Source organism: Bombina bombina, chromosome 4 (genome assembly GCF_027579735.1).
Source record: "Bombina bombina isolate aBomBom1 chromosome 4, aBomBom1.pri, whole genome shotgun sequence".
In the NCBI taxonomy this organism is placed as follows: Eukaryota; Metazoa; Chordata; class Amphibia; order Anura; family Bombinatoridae; genus Bombina; species Bombina bombina.
Genome location: NC_069502.1, coordinates 718,226,976 through 718,243,612, shown reverse-complemented (window position 1 = coordinate 718,243,612; position 16,637 = coordinate 718,226,976). Strand labels below are relative to the sequence as shown.

At 41.7% G+C, this 16,637-nt stretch overlaps 1 protein-coding gene across 3 annotated transcripts in view; it reads right to left on the bottom strand.

Annotated features, from left to right (window-relative positions):
• Positions 1 to 8,803: 8,803 nt before the first annotated feature.
• LOC128656776 (uncharacterized) overlaps positions 8,804 to 16,637 on the bottom strand; it is a 93,491-nt gene continuing 85,657 nt past the window's right edge. For 2 of the 3 annotated variants that reach the window (XR_008402058.1, XR_008402059.1), the window contains exons 2-3: positions 10,137 to 15,567; positions 8,804 to 9,361 (exon numbers count right to left, since the gene is read on the bottom strand). Coding sequence is in view for 1 of the 3 variants with exons in the window: in XM_053710920.1 (XP_053566895.1) it covers positions 14,877 to 15,567 (691 nt within the window). In the remaining 2 variants the exon portion in view is untranslated. Of the gene's footprint in view, positions 9,362 to 10,136; positions 15,568 to 16,637 lie in introns of those variants that run through there. The other variant, XM_053710920.1, reaches the window with a different exon arrangement.

The following is a 16,637-nucleotide window of genomic DNA, read 5'->3' as shown; positions in this document are numbered from 1 at the left end:
GAGAACCAGTTGCTAAAATTTCAGAATCCTACCAGAACCTGTTGCTAAAATTTCGGAATCTCACCACTGTTCTTAGCCTATTCAGAGTGCTGGGTCCATAAGGGTGACTGTGTAGCAAATGGAAGGTTGTGATGTTCTTAAGGCAATTGCCTAAGGGTTCTCCTCCCTGCGGGTCAGCTAGTCAAAGATCTCTATTGCCCCTGCGCTTCCTTGTAGGATTGGGCCTTGTTAGGTCCTGTAGTATTTTCTAGACCTTGACCTCTAGTCTGTTAGGGGTTTTGTTAGGGACCTTCATTGCCTCTACCTTTTGTAGCTTTTTGGACTTAGTGGAAAGTCTTAGGGGCCTATTTAACAAAGGTCTGTCGGACCTGATCTGACAGTGCGTATCACGTCCGACAGACCTCGCTGAATGCGGAGAGCAATACGCTCTCCATTTTCAGCATTGCACCAGGGTTGAATTGCGGCGATGTCTGTCTGCCTGCTCAGAGCAGGCGGACAGGTTATGGAGCAGCGGTCTTTAGAAACACAGGCCATCAAGCTCCATCTGGAGCTTGATAAATGGGCCCCATAAAGTTTTGCAACACAAAATATTTTTTTCAGCACATAGTACTAAAGTCAATTTATTAATATAAACAAATAGCTTAATGCAATAGAAGAATACTCTCACTCTTTGTGTTGAAGTAACACCTCATAGTCTGCGCAGTCCTCAGTTCAGCTGTCATGTGTGGTGAAGGAACTGTTGACAGCTGTGAAGCAATATGGGCCCTGTCTTCTACTTCCTCTTCAGATGCATTCACAGGCTCTCACTTTTGCAGAAGAGCTCTGAACTAGAGGGCAGTGTGACAGTACCTCCCTACATCCTCATCATCAGCAGTACTGTGTGAGCCTGTGGGTCCTTCTCCTGCTTAAGCAACTTGCTAGTGACAGCCACACTGTGAGCAGTAGCAGGCTGTGTTTGAATTGTGTAGTTTATCTAGCTTGGGGTCTGATATAGCATATATCTGGTCTATGAGGATGCACTCCTCATAGGCCAGATATGTGCCACATCAGACCCAAAGCTAGATAAATTCCACATTACAAGCATAGTCTGCAACTGCTCCAAATGTGTGTGTCACTAAAGGGGGGTATGCCTGTGGCCTGGTGCAAGTGGTCTGATTTAGTATATATCTAGTATAGAAGGAGGTGTAAGAGGGCATTGTATATGTTTTTGGCATCTGATATGCAATACTTTCAGCATAAGATGTTGCATTGGTCTGGTTTTGATATCATGTGGCTTATATACCTCTGATTAGTGGTCTACTGGGGCATATACAATATAGGGAGGCAGGAGTCTATGTATATGTTCTGGCGTCTGATCTGCTGCACTGTGGTTTACAATAGCAGATGCATAAAGGGAGCAGACATTTAGTTTGGGATCTACTGTATTGCACTTGCTACTTGTGATAGCTGGCAGATACATTGCCTCTCCTAATTCCACACCATCTCCTTCTACTCTTAGTTGTAGTCCTTCTGGTGCCATGCCACGTGCAAAACATCAGATTGGCAACCCAGAAAGAGTTCCATCTCCTGCAAATGTCCCCTAAATGTTAACTAAATGTAAAGGGTCTTCTATGCCTCTATGTATTACAAATATGGCACAAAAGTGTTACACGCAGCCTTAGCGGTGCTAAATTATTGCTGTGTGTGCTTCTGGCAGTCATATAGGTCAAATCTTATGGGTGTTGCTGGCAACTGACAATTAATTTGTGAAAAATATACATGGTACTATCTAGGTTGTGGCTTTTGGGGTATTGCATGACCCCACCTACCACCTGTGCCCAGTTACCTATAGGCTGTCCAGTATTTTTATGGAGCACAGCTTTACACATTATCCTCTGCTGGTGCTGCCTCTCTAGGAAATATCTCAAATAGCGTGTCCCCATAAAAATGCATGACCCTTGATGTTTTTACTTGGTTGACAAAATCATCCAACCAAAGTTTACATCTACTTCCCTTCTGCCTCCTGCAAGGGAGACAGGTTGACCATATTGACATATTTTTGTCTTGTGTCTGACACCAAGGTATCCATTTACCAGAGCGGAAGATAATGAGACATCACCACATCCCATTCTGTCCATAACACCCCTGTCATCATGGGATGTACATTGTTTATCCCACACTCACACAAGCTGCAAAATTAACATCAGCATCTGCTCTTTTGCAGTTTGCAACTTTGCACCAAGACAGCATGACTTATCAGGCCCTAGGGGCCGATTTATCAATCTCTGGCAGACATGCTATCAGACATCCCAACTCTCCCTGAAGTTCAGGGAGTCTCCCTGATTGTAATAGCGGCTCCCTGATGCCAGCAAATGGAATGCAATCTCCCTGAAACTCCAAGTACCATGATCCAATGTGGCCCAAATCGGGAAAAGTGTTTCTTTAAGCAATGCCTTTAGTTGCTGGGACGTTATAGAACCCTAAAAGAATGCATCAGTAACCAAAAAGCCACCACTGATTTTAATAAAATAAAACACAAATACTACCAACAAGCGTATGATCACTTGAAAATAGGTTTGTTGTATGTGGTTGTGCATTAAAGCTACTTTTTTTTTAATGTGACTTTAGTGGGAAGCTACAACAATGATAAGTCTCTATCTTATTTAGGGTTTCAAGGTGTCCAATATATAACTGTGAGGGGGGGGGCAGCACAGTAGCGGGTGAAGCCATCTCCCTGAAATGAGTTTTTGCAGGTTGGGATGTCTGTGATATGCTGTCGGCATTTAACATTGCACAAGCAGTTCTTGTGAACCAATCGGCCACTAGCAGGGGTGTCAATCAACCTGATCATATGCGATCGGGCAGATTGATGTGCGCAGCCTCAGAGGCGGCGGACGAGTTAAGGAGCAGCGGTCTTAAGACCGCTGCTTCTTAACTCCTGTTTACAGCGAGCCTAAAAGCTCATGCGGAAACAGGGGTATTTGGCCCCATTCGGGCCATGATAAATCGTCCCCCTAGTATAAATAGTACTTAATTGAATGCCTAGATCACACAGCAGGCCTCACACACAGTCATGTGACTGTGTGTGAGTCCTGTTGTGTGGGTCTAGGTATTCAATTAAGCACTCTATGTGCTGCTGCTAGACCTTAATGCTGGCAAGTTTGTTGTGCTTCTTTTTATGCTTCAGTTATATACAAGCAATAGTGCACTTTTATATCCCTTTAACAATTATGCAACAATGGTGATCTCCACCTCTTTTCAAGCTTGTACACGGGTCATTTAAAATTGTGCACATCAACTTTAGGTGAATATTTTTAATGTAGATTTTTTTTAAAAACTTTTACTTGGTTAAATATTGGCAGTCTTGCTAATTGCGCGGGGACAAAGCACAGCAAATTCAACTTTGAGGGGGCAGCGAACGTTCTACTGGATGTCTAACACTTATTGATTCAATTTCAGTATTAAGAAAGTAGACAAACACAACTGTCATTTATTACTATACGTTTTAATTGGCATTGTTTTCTTCTTATATTAAAGGGACAGACTACTTGGAAATTATTATTGTTTAAAAAGATAGATAATCCCCTTATAACACATTCCCCAGTTTTGCATAACCAACACTGTGATATTAATACACGTATTGCCTCTATGATTACCTAGTATCTAAGCCTCTACAGACTGCCCCTTATCTCAGTGCTTTTGACAGACTTGCATTTTAGTCAATCAGTGCTGACTCCTAAATAACTCAACAGGAGTGAGCACAATGTTATCTATATGACACACATGAACTAGCACTGTCTAACTGTGAACAACTGTTAAAATGCACTGAGATAAGAGGCGAATTTCAATGGTTTAGAAATCAGTTTGAGCCTACCTAAGTTTAGCTTTAAAAAAAAAAAAAAATACAAACAGAACAAAGGAAATTTGATGGTAAAAGTAAATTGTAAAGTTGTTTAAATTTGCATGCCCTTTCTGAATCATAAATGTTTATTTTTGACTAGGCTGTCCATTTAAATTTTACTGAATTAAGCTGTAGACAGAGAAACGGTTTTACGTGGGGAAAGCTAAAAGTTCTCTTTGTGCAAGGTATCATACAACTGCTATGAATTGCAAAGAAAAAAACATTTGCTATTTGTACTATTTAAAGTTGTGGGTTTCTTGTGAAATTAGTTTATTTGAAGTCCAGTTTAATTATTTTGGGGAGCATTACTTTTGCCTTTCTCCGGTGATTTGCATTAAATGTTCACACATGCAAGATTTTGTTTTTGCCTACAATCAGTATATCTAAATCTTTTTTGTGTGTTTCTCTTTGGGAATAATGTAATTCTTCATTGACTCATCTTAGCTAGAGATTTTTATCATCTGTGTATAACAGAGCAAGTAAGACGTTACACATTGTAAATGTAAAGTTTTTAAAGTGGTTTAATGCAACGCCTTACTTCCTAAAACATTGTTTAAAGGGACATTCCAGCCAAAATAGGAATCCACATGGATGCATTTCAGTTTTGAATAGAAGTATGTTTGTAATATACATGTATTAGGAAAAATGCTTCTAATAAAAGTTATAGCTGTTTCAAAAGTGTATTTAAGTTTGCACTGTGCACCAGCATTTTAAACAGAACACTTGCTCAGAGAGCTTGTACCATCCGGTAATTACTCAATTTATTAATTCCTAACATGGTACACACCCCACTTGTGCTCTGAGCAGCTGCAGTATTTAAAATGCTGGTGCACTGAGAATATCTAGCTATACTTCACATGCACGTGCAGAGAAAAATTTTAACACTAAAACAGTAATAATTTTTACTAGAAGCATTTTTGCCAATACATGTATATTGCAAATATGTTTCTATTTAAAGATGTAATTAATTTATGTTCATTTAAATTTTGACCGGAATGCCCCTTTAAATTAAAACAGGAAATTGATCAATTTACAACAACAATTAAGGGTATTAATTTAAAGGCCATAATCAATAATATGATGGACCATTTTTCAACCTAATTTTTAAATGAGGGGGTTGGCTTGGATTCATTTTCATTCATAGGACCAATGAACAAAATTGTAAAAGTATTCTTTAAAGGGACACAAAGGAGACATTATTTTCTAATGCAGTCCAGGATTTTAATACTTCATTATTGCCTGCCTATACCAATGTGTTTAACCCCCGCTTAAACGTTAAACACTTAGGGCGAGAACAGGACACACATGGTCAAAACGCAGACCTTGTAGATGATAAAAATATAACTAAGCAATAGGTTTGCTAAGGCAGAGGATGGCAGGAATGCGTAAATAACTAAAACCTTGAACATGGAGATCTTCAGATATAGAGAGAATATGGTGCACATAAGCAAATATAGACTAAAGAGTGTAATTGGTTCCTTAGTATCATGGAGGGGACCTCTATTCTGCCATTTTACTACTTGTCTAATTAGAAAGCTATGAGATGGATCATGCAAACACACATACGAAGAGAGAAACACTATAGCAGGGAATGAACAAAGCCACAATAGCTTGTTCTACGACTGATCACCACTCCAATAGCAGCCCAATTTGCCCAGAATATGTCTTTCACACAGAAGAACTTTACTGCCGTAAATCAGTTTATCCACAAATAAAACAATCAAGCTCTAAAAAATGAGGCAACCCCCTCTGAGTAAAAGACATAGCAAACACAAAACTATATTTGGCCTACATTGGGCTTCATCAGTGGGGTGCAGTCATATATCTTAATGCTCAATGGGCAATGGGTCCATATCTAGTTTTGTGTTATCAACCTTTATGGATCATGTAAACCAAAAAGACTCAGTAACAGAAGCATCCTCTATAATCTATGTGTGTATTGGTGCAACTCCCATCTGTGGGCATTGTAGCAGCATGCAGAGGAGCAGCTGAAGTGGGTCCAGAGGCTGCTTCTGCAGATGTTTATGGTAAGATAGCTGATGTTCCTAGCACTGACATGTTGATGGCTGAAGGAAAAACAGAATCAGAAGTGAATTGCTAAATAGGAGCAGTTCCTTGAATGTCCTGCACCAGTATATAATAATAACGGATGTACAAACTATGCGGATACTCCACACAGCCCCTAAACAAATACAAAAGTCCAAATACAGTTGCACCATCCAAAAGATGAAGTAAACTTGTCACTTTATTGAGGCAAATACATAATAAAAAGGATCAGCAATGTTTTGGGACACAGCCTTTAATTTAACAGGTTCCCTTTAGGTTAAACCCTCCATGTCCAGTATACTCTAATACATATAGATGTCAGTATCCAGCATCCCCTTGTGGCCATTAATAATAATCAATACTATCTACCCACAAAAATATCAAATACCATAGAAAAATTAAAATAAAAGGAAGCAAATATTTATGTACATATACAATACTACAAAAAATGTTTAAAACATTTTATAAAAAGATTAACCAGTCAATCTCCTTATTAATATCTTTAGATATTAAAGTATCCAATTTAAATATCCAGAATACCTCCTTCCACTTCAGAAGGAGTTCCCTATTACCTCCCCTCCTTGGTCTACATATATAGTCAATGACCTGAAACCTGAGATGGCTTACACAATGTTCTGCCTTAACAAAATGGTTAGCAACAAGGGGCACTTAAATTCTTAAATACAAGAGGGTTGCATACCAAATCTTCTTAAAAAACGATTACTTTATTTCAAGATCATAAAATACAATCACCGGAGGATAGTTTGATACATATTACGCGCTACAAACAGTGCTTAATCATAGATGACCTCGTCAAACCATTACCTACTTTTTAAACCTTACACCACCAATGAGAAAGCAAACCATGATTCACATTTAAACACATACAAATTTAAGCAAGATTTTAGTAAAAAAAAATCCTTGAACAAAATTTTCTTTACAACATTATAAACAAAGTTTCTTTACAAAAATAACACGTGAAAAAGAGAAAACATAAAGAAAACAATTTCAGCAAACAAACTGCATACAACTTGATTGAAATATTTGCTGCAGTCGTATACACATCAATTATATTACTAAGTCATTTGCATCTAGTAAAGTAAACCAGGTTTAATCAATAAAATAACTAATAACCCATTCTTGGGTGATACCAGAATGTTGTATTGTGCATAACTTATATATCCAGAATACTTCTCTTTTTGTGAGAATGTTATTCCTGTCTTCCCCTCTAGATGGCGTTGCTACATAATCAATGATGGAAACAGACATACTGGATACATTTGTCATATGTACACTAAAGTGCCTGGCAACGGCAGAATCTTTATTAAACTATTTGACATCATGAAAACTGCAAATTCCCCAACTCTGGTTCTAAAAGTACAGTTCATTTGACCCACATATTGCATTTGGCACTGCTGACATTCCAGCAAATACACAACAAATCTAGTGCTACACTTTGAATAAAAAATGATACTAAATTCCGTTCTAGTGCTCGTACTTATTGGCAACTTTAATAATGCTACAAGTGTTACATATACATATAATCCCCCTTAGTATTCAACAAACTACCCTGCTTTTTCTGGGTGCCAATTGCCATTCTAGGTGCCAATCTCACAGCTAAAGTACTGGGCTTTCTGGAAACAAATCTACACCTATAAACTTAGGCAGCGAATACATCATCACTGCGTAAGATTCAAAGATTTCTCCACAGAATCTTACAAATATCTTTATATTACCTTTACCTGGTTGACAAAAATTGGAACCTTTAGACATACATTTACAATTACCATAACCCAAACAAGATTATGAACGTCCTCAAAGAAAAACATGGACCAATATCTAGCCTAACTAGGCTATTTCTCAATGTATGTGCCGTTTTGTAAGCAAACATTTTTTCTTGAAATTCAATAATATTAGGATTATAGTCCTTACCTGACCAATGTTTATATAGTATGGCTGTAACCTGTTCACTCATAGTATTATACCAAAAAAACGGTCTTTTAGATTTCTTATTTCCACACCACTTCTGCATCCTACCAGTCAACAGCTCAAACCCATTGAACATTGAAGTTTATTCAGTCTGTTTGCCAATCAGCTTCTGTGGGGGAATTGGTTGAAACCAACAGATGGACTGGACCAGGATAGCGTCATGTGAGGTGTTGTATTAGAGTGCAGGGGAAAACTTGTAACCTCAGAGTGAAATTGTAAATAAACACAACTGATACAAATAAACTATGTTGTTCGATACATTAAAGTTTAAATAATTTAGCAGAGGAGTAAAAGTCAAATGAATGAATATTCTTGGCAAATAAATTAACGTGTTGATAACACTCAAACAGTGCTATACAATGCAATTTATATGCAATAATGGAAGAGATGGTGCAGTAAATGAAAAGGATATATTTACAGTTGACAGCTAAATTACTCACGTAGCACTGTGACACGATGACGTCTTATTAAAGGGGCACCATACTCAAAAATATTCTGTCATACATATGAATGAACATCATTTACATCAAAATATTTTTTGTCTCAAAAGATTATAATAGCTGTTTAAGATTATGTTGGAACTAATACTTACTAATACTTAAGCATTGGTTTTGTACTTCCTATTAATCCTCACTGGCTAATAAGGGCAAATGTCTCTGCAAGTGTGGCAAGAAAACTTTGGCTTACTGAGGAAAGAAACAAAGCTCTCTAAGCTGTAGGGCTTTGTAATCTGTCACAGTCTGTCTTCCCTGTTGGTGCAAATGAAGATAATAAGGCTTAGATGGTCCATTTAACTTTACTTGCCCAACACTTTCCCCAGTATCATAATTACCACATTCCCTACCCTTGTTCCCCAGTGATACCTGAAATAAATACACAACACCATGGTTTGCCAATAAAAAATGGAAAGGTCACTTTTATTCAAATTGATTTTGCATTGTAGCCAAAATCAGTCTAGAGAGCCATAAATCAATTCCTGCAATTTCAACACCACAAATCAACATAATGCCCAAGCATTTCAATTGAACATGGGTCTACATTTCCGGGGGGGGGGGGGGGATGACCACAAAACACCTCCCCCCATGGCAAGGCACGAGGAATTGCGCAAGAGAACCCGCTGCACAGTCTGCCCATCAGCTAGACCACCGGATCATGGCCCCTGCGTCCTCGATGCCTCGCCCATGTGCCAGACCCGTTTTCACCACTCTCCACCTTATTATTTATTCGCTCCTAGTAGCTGCTGAATTCTTAACGCCTCTTGTTAGCATAGACCGATTTGCGTCACCCGCTTAACCTCAGCTGCAGCCGGCTCTTTTCCTTATGGGAACACAGGCAGTCTTATAAAGATCCGACCAATTGGTCAGCATCCTGCCCATATCTGCGTCTGCTTGCTCTCTTCCTTCTTTTGTGACCTCTCCGATTGCGATTCATTCTCTCTTATCGATCCTAATGCAGGGTGGGTGGGAGGGAAACAAGAAAAATGTTAGTGTGCCTCACTTCCTGTTACTACCTCTTATAATACCTGCCCCCTTAAGTGCCGCCTCTTTCCTAATCTACCTTTCCTTTGTTCCTTATTCTTACCTCCCCCTATGCTCCTGTCCCCTAAGCTTGCCTCCTCCCCCCTTCTCCCAAACAAACCATAGTTAACCCCTTCCAGTCCGTTACAGGAGCCCCTAGCCTTAGGTACGCTCCTGTCGCATTCACTCCCTCCGCTTTTTTATAAGGCTTAGATGGTCCATTTAACTTTACTTTCCCGACATTTTCCCCAGTATCATAATTACCACATTCCCTACCCTTGTTCCCCAGGGATACCTGAAATAAATACACAACACCATGGTTTGCCAATAAAAAATGAAAAGGTCACTTTTATTCAAATTGATTTTGCATTGTAGCCAAAATCAGTCTAGAGAAACATAAATCAATTCCTGCAATTTCAACACCACAAATCAACATAATGCCCAAGCATTTCAATTGAACATGGGTCCACGTTTCAGGGGGGGATGACCACAAAACACCCCCCCCGTGGCGAGGCACGAGGAATTGCCCAAGAGAACCCGCTGCACAGTCTGCCCAGAAGCTAGACCACCGGATCACGGCCCCAAGCCGAGTGTGCAGCGGGATCCTCCCGCGTCCTCGATGCCCCACCCACGTGCCAGACCCGTTTTCACCGCCACCAAAAAGGCTCTCTTTTCCGCCACCCAACCTAGTGACCTTTCCTCACCTTAGCCAGTTCCGCTACCATCATCCTTATGTCCTCCAGAAACTGATCGTTCCCAACCTCATTCAGGTGTACTTCATCGGCCCGAAACAGCTCCTCTCTTTTAGCTGTGATAAACGGATGATCCAGCACCCTGCCCCCTGTCTCCCTTACTATCTTCGCCGTCACCTGGTTAACTCGCCTGCGCGACCTATATCCTGCCCTCTGCGTATCCGTGTTGCGCCAGTATATCCTAGATATTATATTAGACCATATAACTCGCACCTGTGGCCAAGCAACCTTTAACCAACTAATTACTTCCTTTATGCCGTCCTCCAATTCCTTTAATGGAAATGCGCCTATGTCGTTGCCTCCCAAGTGTATTATCAGCGCGTCTGGGGGGCCCCACCTTCTTCTTGCCTGTTGTATGGTCACGACTAAATCTCCCCAGTGCATACCCCTTTTCCCTAGCCATCTTATGCTTGCTACCTTGTGCGTGAAACCTAAGTGAGCTCCTAACCCTGTTGCCATTGCCCTTGCACGGGCCCAATGCACGTACAAGTGTCCAACCACCCATACCCATAATGCTCTGCCTGTAATGAAAAAACAAATATTCATTAAACCTTAAATCAATCAAACACAGTCACTATGACGTCGCACTACTTCTCCGTTCATTCCCCTTTTACTCTGATGTATGATCTAAAAGCTCGCAATTTCCATCTCCCCAAATTTTTTATCCTCTCCTCATAACACCCTTTCTCAGCCACGCTAGTTGCGGACCCTATTCGGAAAGAATGTGGTGCGAACCGTAGGTGGTCCCACCCCAGCCTCTTTGCGACCATTTCCAATACCCTTTTAAACTGATACCCCATTAAATTGGACCCGTCCATGTGTCTTAGGAATAGCATACCCTCCTTGTGCCTTACCCTTAACATTTCTTTTATCCCTGCCACTGGGCATGTGCTGCCCCCAGTCTCCCTCATCGACACCCATACCCCTTTTCCCTCTCTGTCTGTTTTTGATTTCCTTAACAGCACCATTATGTTATCCTTGTATACTTTAACATCGGTTTTCCCTAATCCATTTTCCTCGTCTGCTTGTCTGCTTTACTTGTTGCTACTAATTCCCCTATCCTAAATGCCCCCCAGAATGCCATGATGAATGCCGCCTTAAACAAAATAACTTCCTCCTTGTCCTTGCACACTTCACCCAATACCGTCAATATTCTTTCTAACCTATCCTCTGTGATTGGTTCCCTGTCATCTAATTTATTGACCTCGCCCACCTGCCATACTTTTAACACCTTTCTGACCATGAATGATTTTGTCATGTCCTCCATGTCTCTTAGCTTTGCAAAGAAGGATACCCCTGCTATTGCGATGCCTACCTGACCCTTTTTCATGCCCTTCGTCTTTAAGGACCAGAGCCATTCCAAGAACCTACTTCGTTCTCCCTCTATCGTGTCACCCTTAAACCATAACCACTGCTTCCAATAGGTGTCGTATGCCCTCCAAGTTCTTGGTGCCAAAGATTTTTCCACCATTTTCTTTATACCTTCTATGCCCCCCTAAATACCTCCCAATTAAATCTAGACAGGGCGTCAGCTATGACATTTTTATATCCTGGGATGTGTTTTCCTTTAAAACAGATGTTTGGCTGCAGGCATTTCAGCACCAGGTATCGCAAATACTTTATTACTGGCATTGATTATGCCGAAAGGCTATTAACTGCGTCCACTATTCCTTGATTGTCCTACCAAAATGTAATACTTTTGTTTGCTAGTAAATTGCCCCACAGCTCTACTGCTACCACGATGGGAAATAATTCTAGTAATGCTATGTTCTTCACCCAACCGCTCCTTTCCCAGTCTACTGGCCACTTGCCCACACACCATCTACCTTGTAGGTATGCACCAAAACCGGCACTCCCTGCCGCGTCTGTGTAAAGTTCTAATTCGTTTGCTGCTGCCATATTCTGATCCCATTAAAGTCTGTTAAAAATGTATCCCAAACTTTCATATCCTCCCTCATTTCTCCTGTCAATCTAATCATGTGCTCAGATTTTTTCACTCCTGCTGTTCCCAAATCCAATCTTCTCTTGAAGATTCTCCCTACTGGTATGACCCTGCATGCGAAATTAAGCACACCCAGCAACTTCTGCATCTCCCTTAGCGCCACTTTTTTCCTCCCCAGCATTTCCCTTATCAATTGTCGTGCCTTCTCTATCTTTTCTTCCGGAAGCTTGCATTGCTCTCTCACTGTATCTATCGTTATGCCTAAAAACGACAACCGCTGACTGGGCCCTTCCGATTTTTAGGCTGCTACTGGGACTCCTTGCTCCCCTAGCATATTAACTAGTGAGTTCTTCAGCCTTGCGCATGCACCATCCCCTACTGTGCCCACTACCATAAAATCGTCCAAATAATGCACGATTCTATCTGAACCTGTCCTCACCACCAACAACCAGTGCAGAAATGTACTAAATTTCTCGAATATGGAGCATGATACCGAGCAGCCCATCGGCAAACATTTATCCACGTAGAAATTCTTGTTAAATCTACACCCCATTAGCTTGAAACTGCGCAGATTTAATGGTAACAGCCTAAAGGCGGATTCTATGTCTATTTTCGCCATTAACGCGCCCCTCCCTGCTTCTTTCACCATCTTTACTGCTGAATTAAATGACTGATACTGTACTGACACGTCTGCCCTGTCAATGGCATCATTTACTGACCTCCCTCTCGGATATGACAAGTGTTGTATCATGCGAAATTTACCTTTTTCTTTTTTAGGTACTACTCCTAAAGGTGATATAGCTAATCGTTGTATCGGTATTTCCTTAAATGGTCCAGCCATCCTCCCTAATTTTATCTCTTTGTCCAACTTTTCCTGCAGTACTGCCGGGTACTCTGTTGCAGATTTAAAATTTCTACATTTTTCCGCCGCACACACCTCGTTTCTTACTGGTACTACAAATCCCTCCATTTAACCTTTTTCCAGCAGTGTCCTATCGTCTCTATTGTCATAACTTGCTAGTTCTCTTATCAACCTATCTACCCTCAATGGGGTTCTGGCCATTCCCCATTGTTCCTCCGCTACCACTCCCCCTGAACCACGAAAAAACTGCTTGTTATTCCCTCCACCACTTTTCCTACAGTCCGCCCCCGCATGGAAACCCCCACAATACCTACATATGTGTTTGAATTTACACCCATTACCCCTGTCGCACCTCTTCTCGTTGTAGGCCCAACATTCCTTCCCTTCTGTTTTCCCTGGCCTCGCTGATGCTAATGCTAGTGGCCTCTGCACTGTGCTGTCTGCTGGCTTTATTAAGCGCGTCCACATGTCTAATATTTTTATACCAAACTCTTTCCTTCCATTTTCCCCTAACTGCAGGTTCCCTCTTCTAAACTCGCTATCATAATCCTTCCACCCAAAACCCCCGTAAATCATGCAGCATTCTGCTATCAGATGTATGTATCTCAACATCCCTTTTACCTTTCCCGGATTTTCAGATAAAAAACATTCAGCATATATTACCATCCCTTTCACCCATTCTGGGAATGATTGTTTCAGTTTCTTACCCTTCCCTTCCTCACTTCTAGATTTTAAAGCCACGGCTTCCCTCGTAATCTCGAACACATCTACGTACTTTCCTTTCTGCACTTTCAATATGACTTTTGCTTTTAAATGAGTTGTTAATGGCATTAGTTTTGTCCCTGTAACCTCGTCATCTGCGTTAAATTCTCCCTCACTATCGTCCCCACCTGCAGGGGCTTCACTCCCCACCTTTTTGCCTTGTTTTGCGTATATTTTCTTTACAAATTTTAAAATTCTCCTGTTACCTTCACCTTGCACCTTATCATCATCTGAGTCCCATTCAGATGAACTGTCCGACCCCTCATCTATGCAATACATAATTTTCTTACCTTGCTTCGGATGAGCATTCTGCTCACACTCTTTGTCCCCTCCTTCTTTTCCGTTCCCCTCTCCTCTATTGTTTGCTCTCGTGGAGTCTCCATCCCTTCCGCTTTCACCCGTAGCACACCTTCCTGTGCTCCGCTCCAAGTCCCACTGAAATGCATTCAAATTATTATTATTATATGTATATGTCCCGTCTCCTTTTGATCCTTCTCCCGCCCCCCTTCCCCATTCTCTCTGCCTCTCCTTCACACCCCCTCTCTCCACCCATCCCCTCTCCTCTATGCTCTGATCCTCATCTACCATAATGTACATATTGCCTTCCACGTCCCTTATTGTCCTAGGCCTGCCCCTAGCTGTCTCCTCTACTCTATATCTTTTTTGCGGCCTCTGGTTGTATTGTCCCCTGCTATAAACATCCACCCACCTCTGCTCCCCTTCTGCTTCACTCGCTGACCTATCCCTATATCCCATATCTCCATCACTGTCACCTCCCCTCCTTTCCTCTGACTCCTTTCGTTCTGGCCTGGCCCTCCCACCCTCTCTTATCCTGTTACCCCTTATGCCTGGCCCACCGGGGCTCCGATACCTACTCTCCTTATTCCGGGCCACTCATTCCCATCCTCTACTTCAGAGCCCTTGTTGTACCTTGCTCCTTTTCCCCCTTCATATGTTCCGCTTTCCCCCCTGCCTACCACTTGCTGCCCTTGTTGCCTGCGTGCATTACTGCGCCCTTGCTGCTTATGGCTCCTATCCTCCTCCCTTCCTTGTGCGGTTCCGCTTTCCCCCCTGCCTATCGCTTGCTGAACTTGATGCCCGCGCGCATTACTGCGCCCCTGCTGCTTCAGGCTCCTACCCTCCTCCCCTCCTTGTGCGCTCCAATATGGCGGGGCCCTCCCGCCCGTGCTAACGGGCTTACAGATGCCTGTTGTAGTCGCGCGCTGGGCCCCGCCCCACTATTGTCCCTGGGAATCCAAGATGGCCGCCCAACTCTCGCAGGATTTCCCGCACGGCCTCGCCCAACCCCTACTTGCTTTGTTCTCTGCCCCCGTGGGATTGGCCCCTTGCTACCGCCTGCGCCCTTTCTAATATTAGCGCGCTGCCCTCTGCGTTTAGGGACCTGGGCCTGGGGGATGGGTGTGGGTGACAGACTCGCCTCTCTCCTGAACACTGCTGGTATGTCTAAGCTAGCATCAGAGTCTGAAAAAAGTGTGGGGTCACTGCTGAGATTGCTATGATGGCTTACCTCGTCTCTCACCAGCTCCGCCTCCCCGCTATCAGCCCCAGCACGTACCTTGCCGATTCCGTCAGTATTAGCTGGCATCACCTGCTCCACCAGCCCTTCCAATTGCGACGGCTCACTCTCCTCTCCTGCTCTTGGTCTAACCGCTTCCATTTTCTCCTTCTCCAGCCTCTTCAATCTTCTGTGAGCTTGGATCGCCCTAGTCTTCCATATTGTGTCGTCGCCGTTTAGGAACATCCTTGGTATCTTGCGATCCCTGGCTGACATTGCTCCACTCAGTAAAAATGTCCTCCTGTTGAAACAAGAAAAATGTTAGTGTGCCTCACTTCCTGTTACTACCTCTTATAATACCTGCCCCCTTAAGTGCCGCCTCTTTCCTAATCTACCTTTCCTTTGTTCCCTATTCTTACCTCCCCCTATGCTCCTGTCCCCTAAGCTTGCCTCCTCCCCCCTTCTCCCAAACAAACCATAGTTAACCCCTTCCAGTCCGTTACAGGAGCCCCTAGCCTTAGGTACGCTCCTGTCGCATTCACTCCCTCCGCTTTTTTATAATAACTATACATTGTTCACATAATGACAATGTTGCATTCAGTAGTTATTTACAGATGTTTAAATATCAGTTTGCAACACTAGATGGTGATGTGAGTTTATGTTTTTATATGTTATTTCTGATATATATATATATATGTATGTATATATATATATATATATATATATATATATTGCCAATGACCTCTGGGCTATATAAAAGATTATACAATAAATAAATAAATATATTATAAATGAGCAGTTTAGTGGTTTTATATCTATATATGATAGATATTATCGAATATTTATATATATATATAGCCGATGACCTCTGGGCTATGTAAAAGATTATGCAATAAATAAATAACATTTTATAATATATTATTAAAAAGTGATTATGACATTGTAACTTACCATGAATAGCCAAAAACCTGTTTTTTTCTGTTGTTGTTTTAAACATTTAGGGCCAGATCACAAGTTGAGCGCAAAATATCACTTCAGCGAGAGTGTGCTTCCATATGTACACATATTAACACATGCCATAATATATATATATATATATATATATATATATATATAGAGAGAGAGAGAGAGAGAGAGAGAGAGAGAGTATATATATGTATATAAGCATATACATATATATTTACATTTGCTGCCCATCCCTGCTCGACTAACCACCTTTGATGCACTAATTCTCATGCCGTGTCTGATGGCATGAGAACGAGGCTCCCATTGGAGCCTATGGAAGCGATATTTTGTAATCTGGCCCTAAATGTTTACAAAAACAACAGAAAAAAAACAGGTGTTTGGATATTCATGGTAATGCTTTTCAAA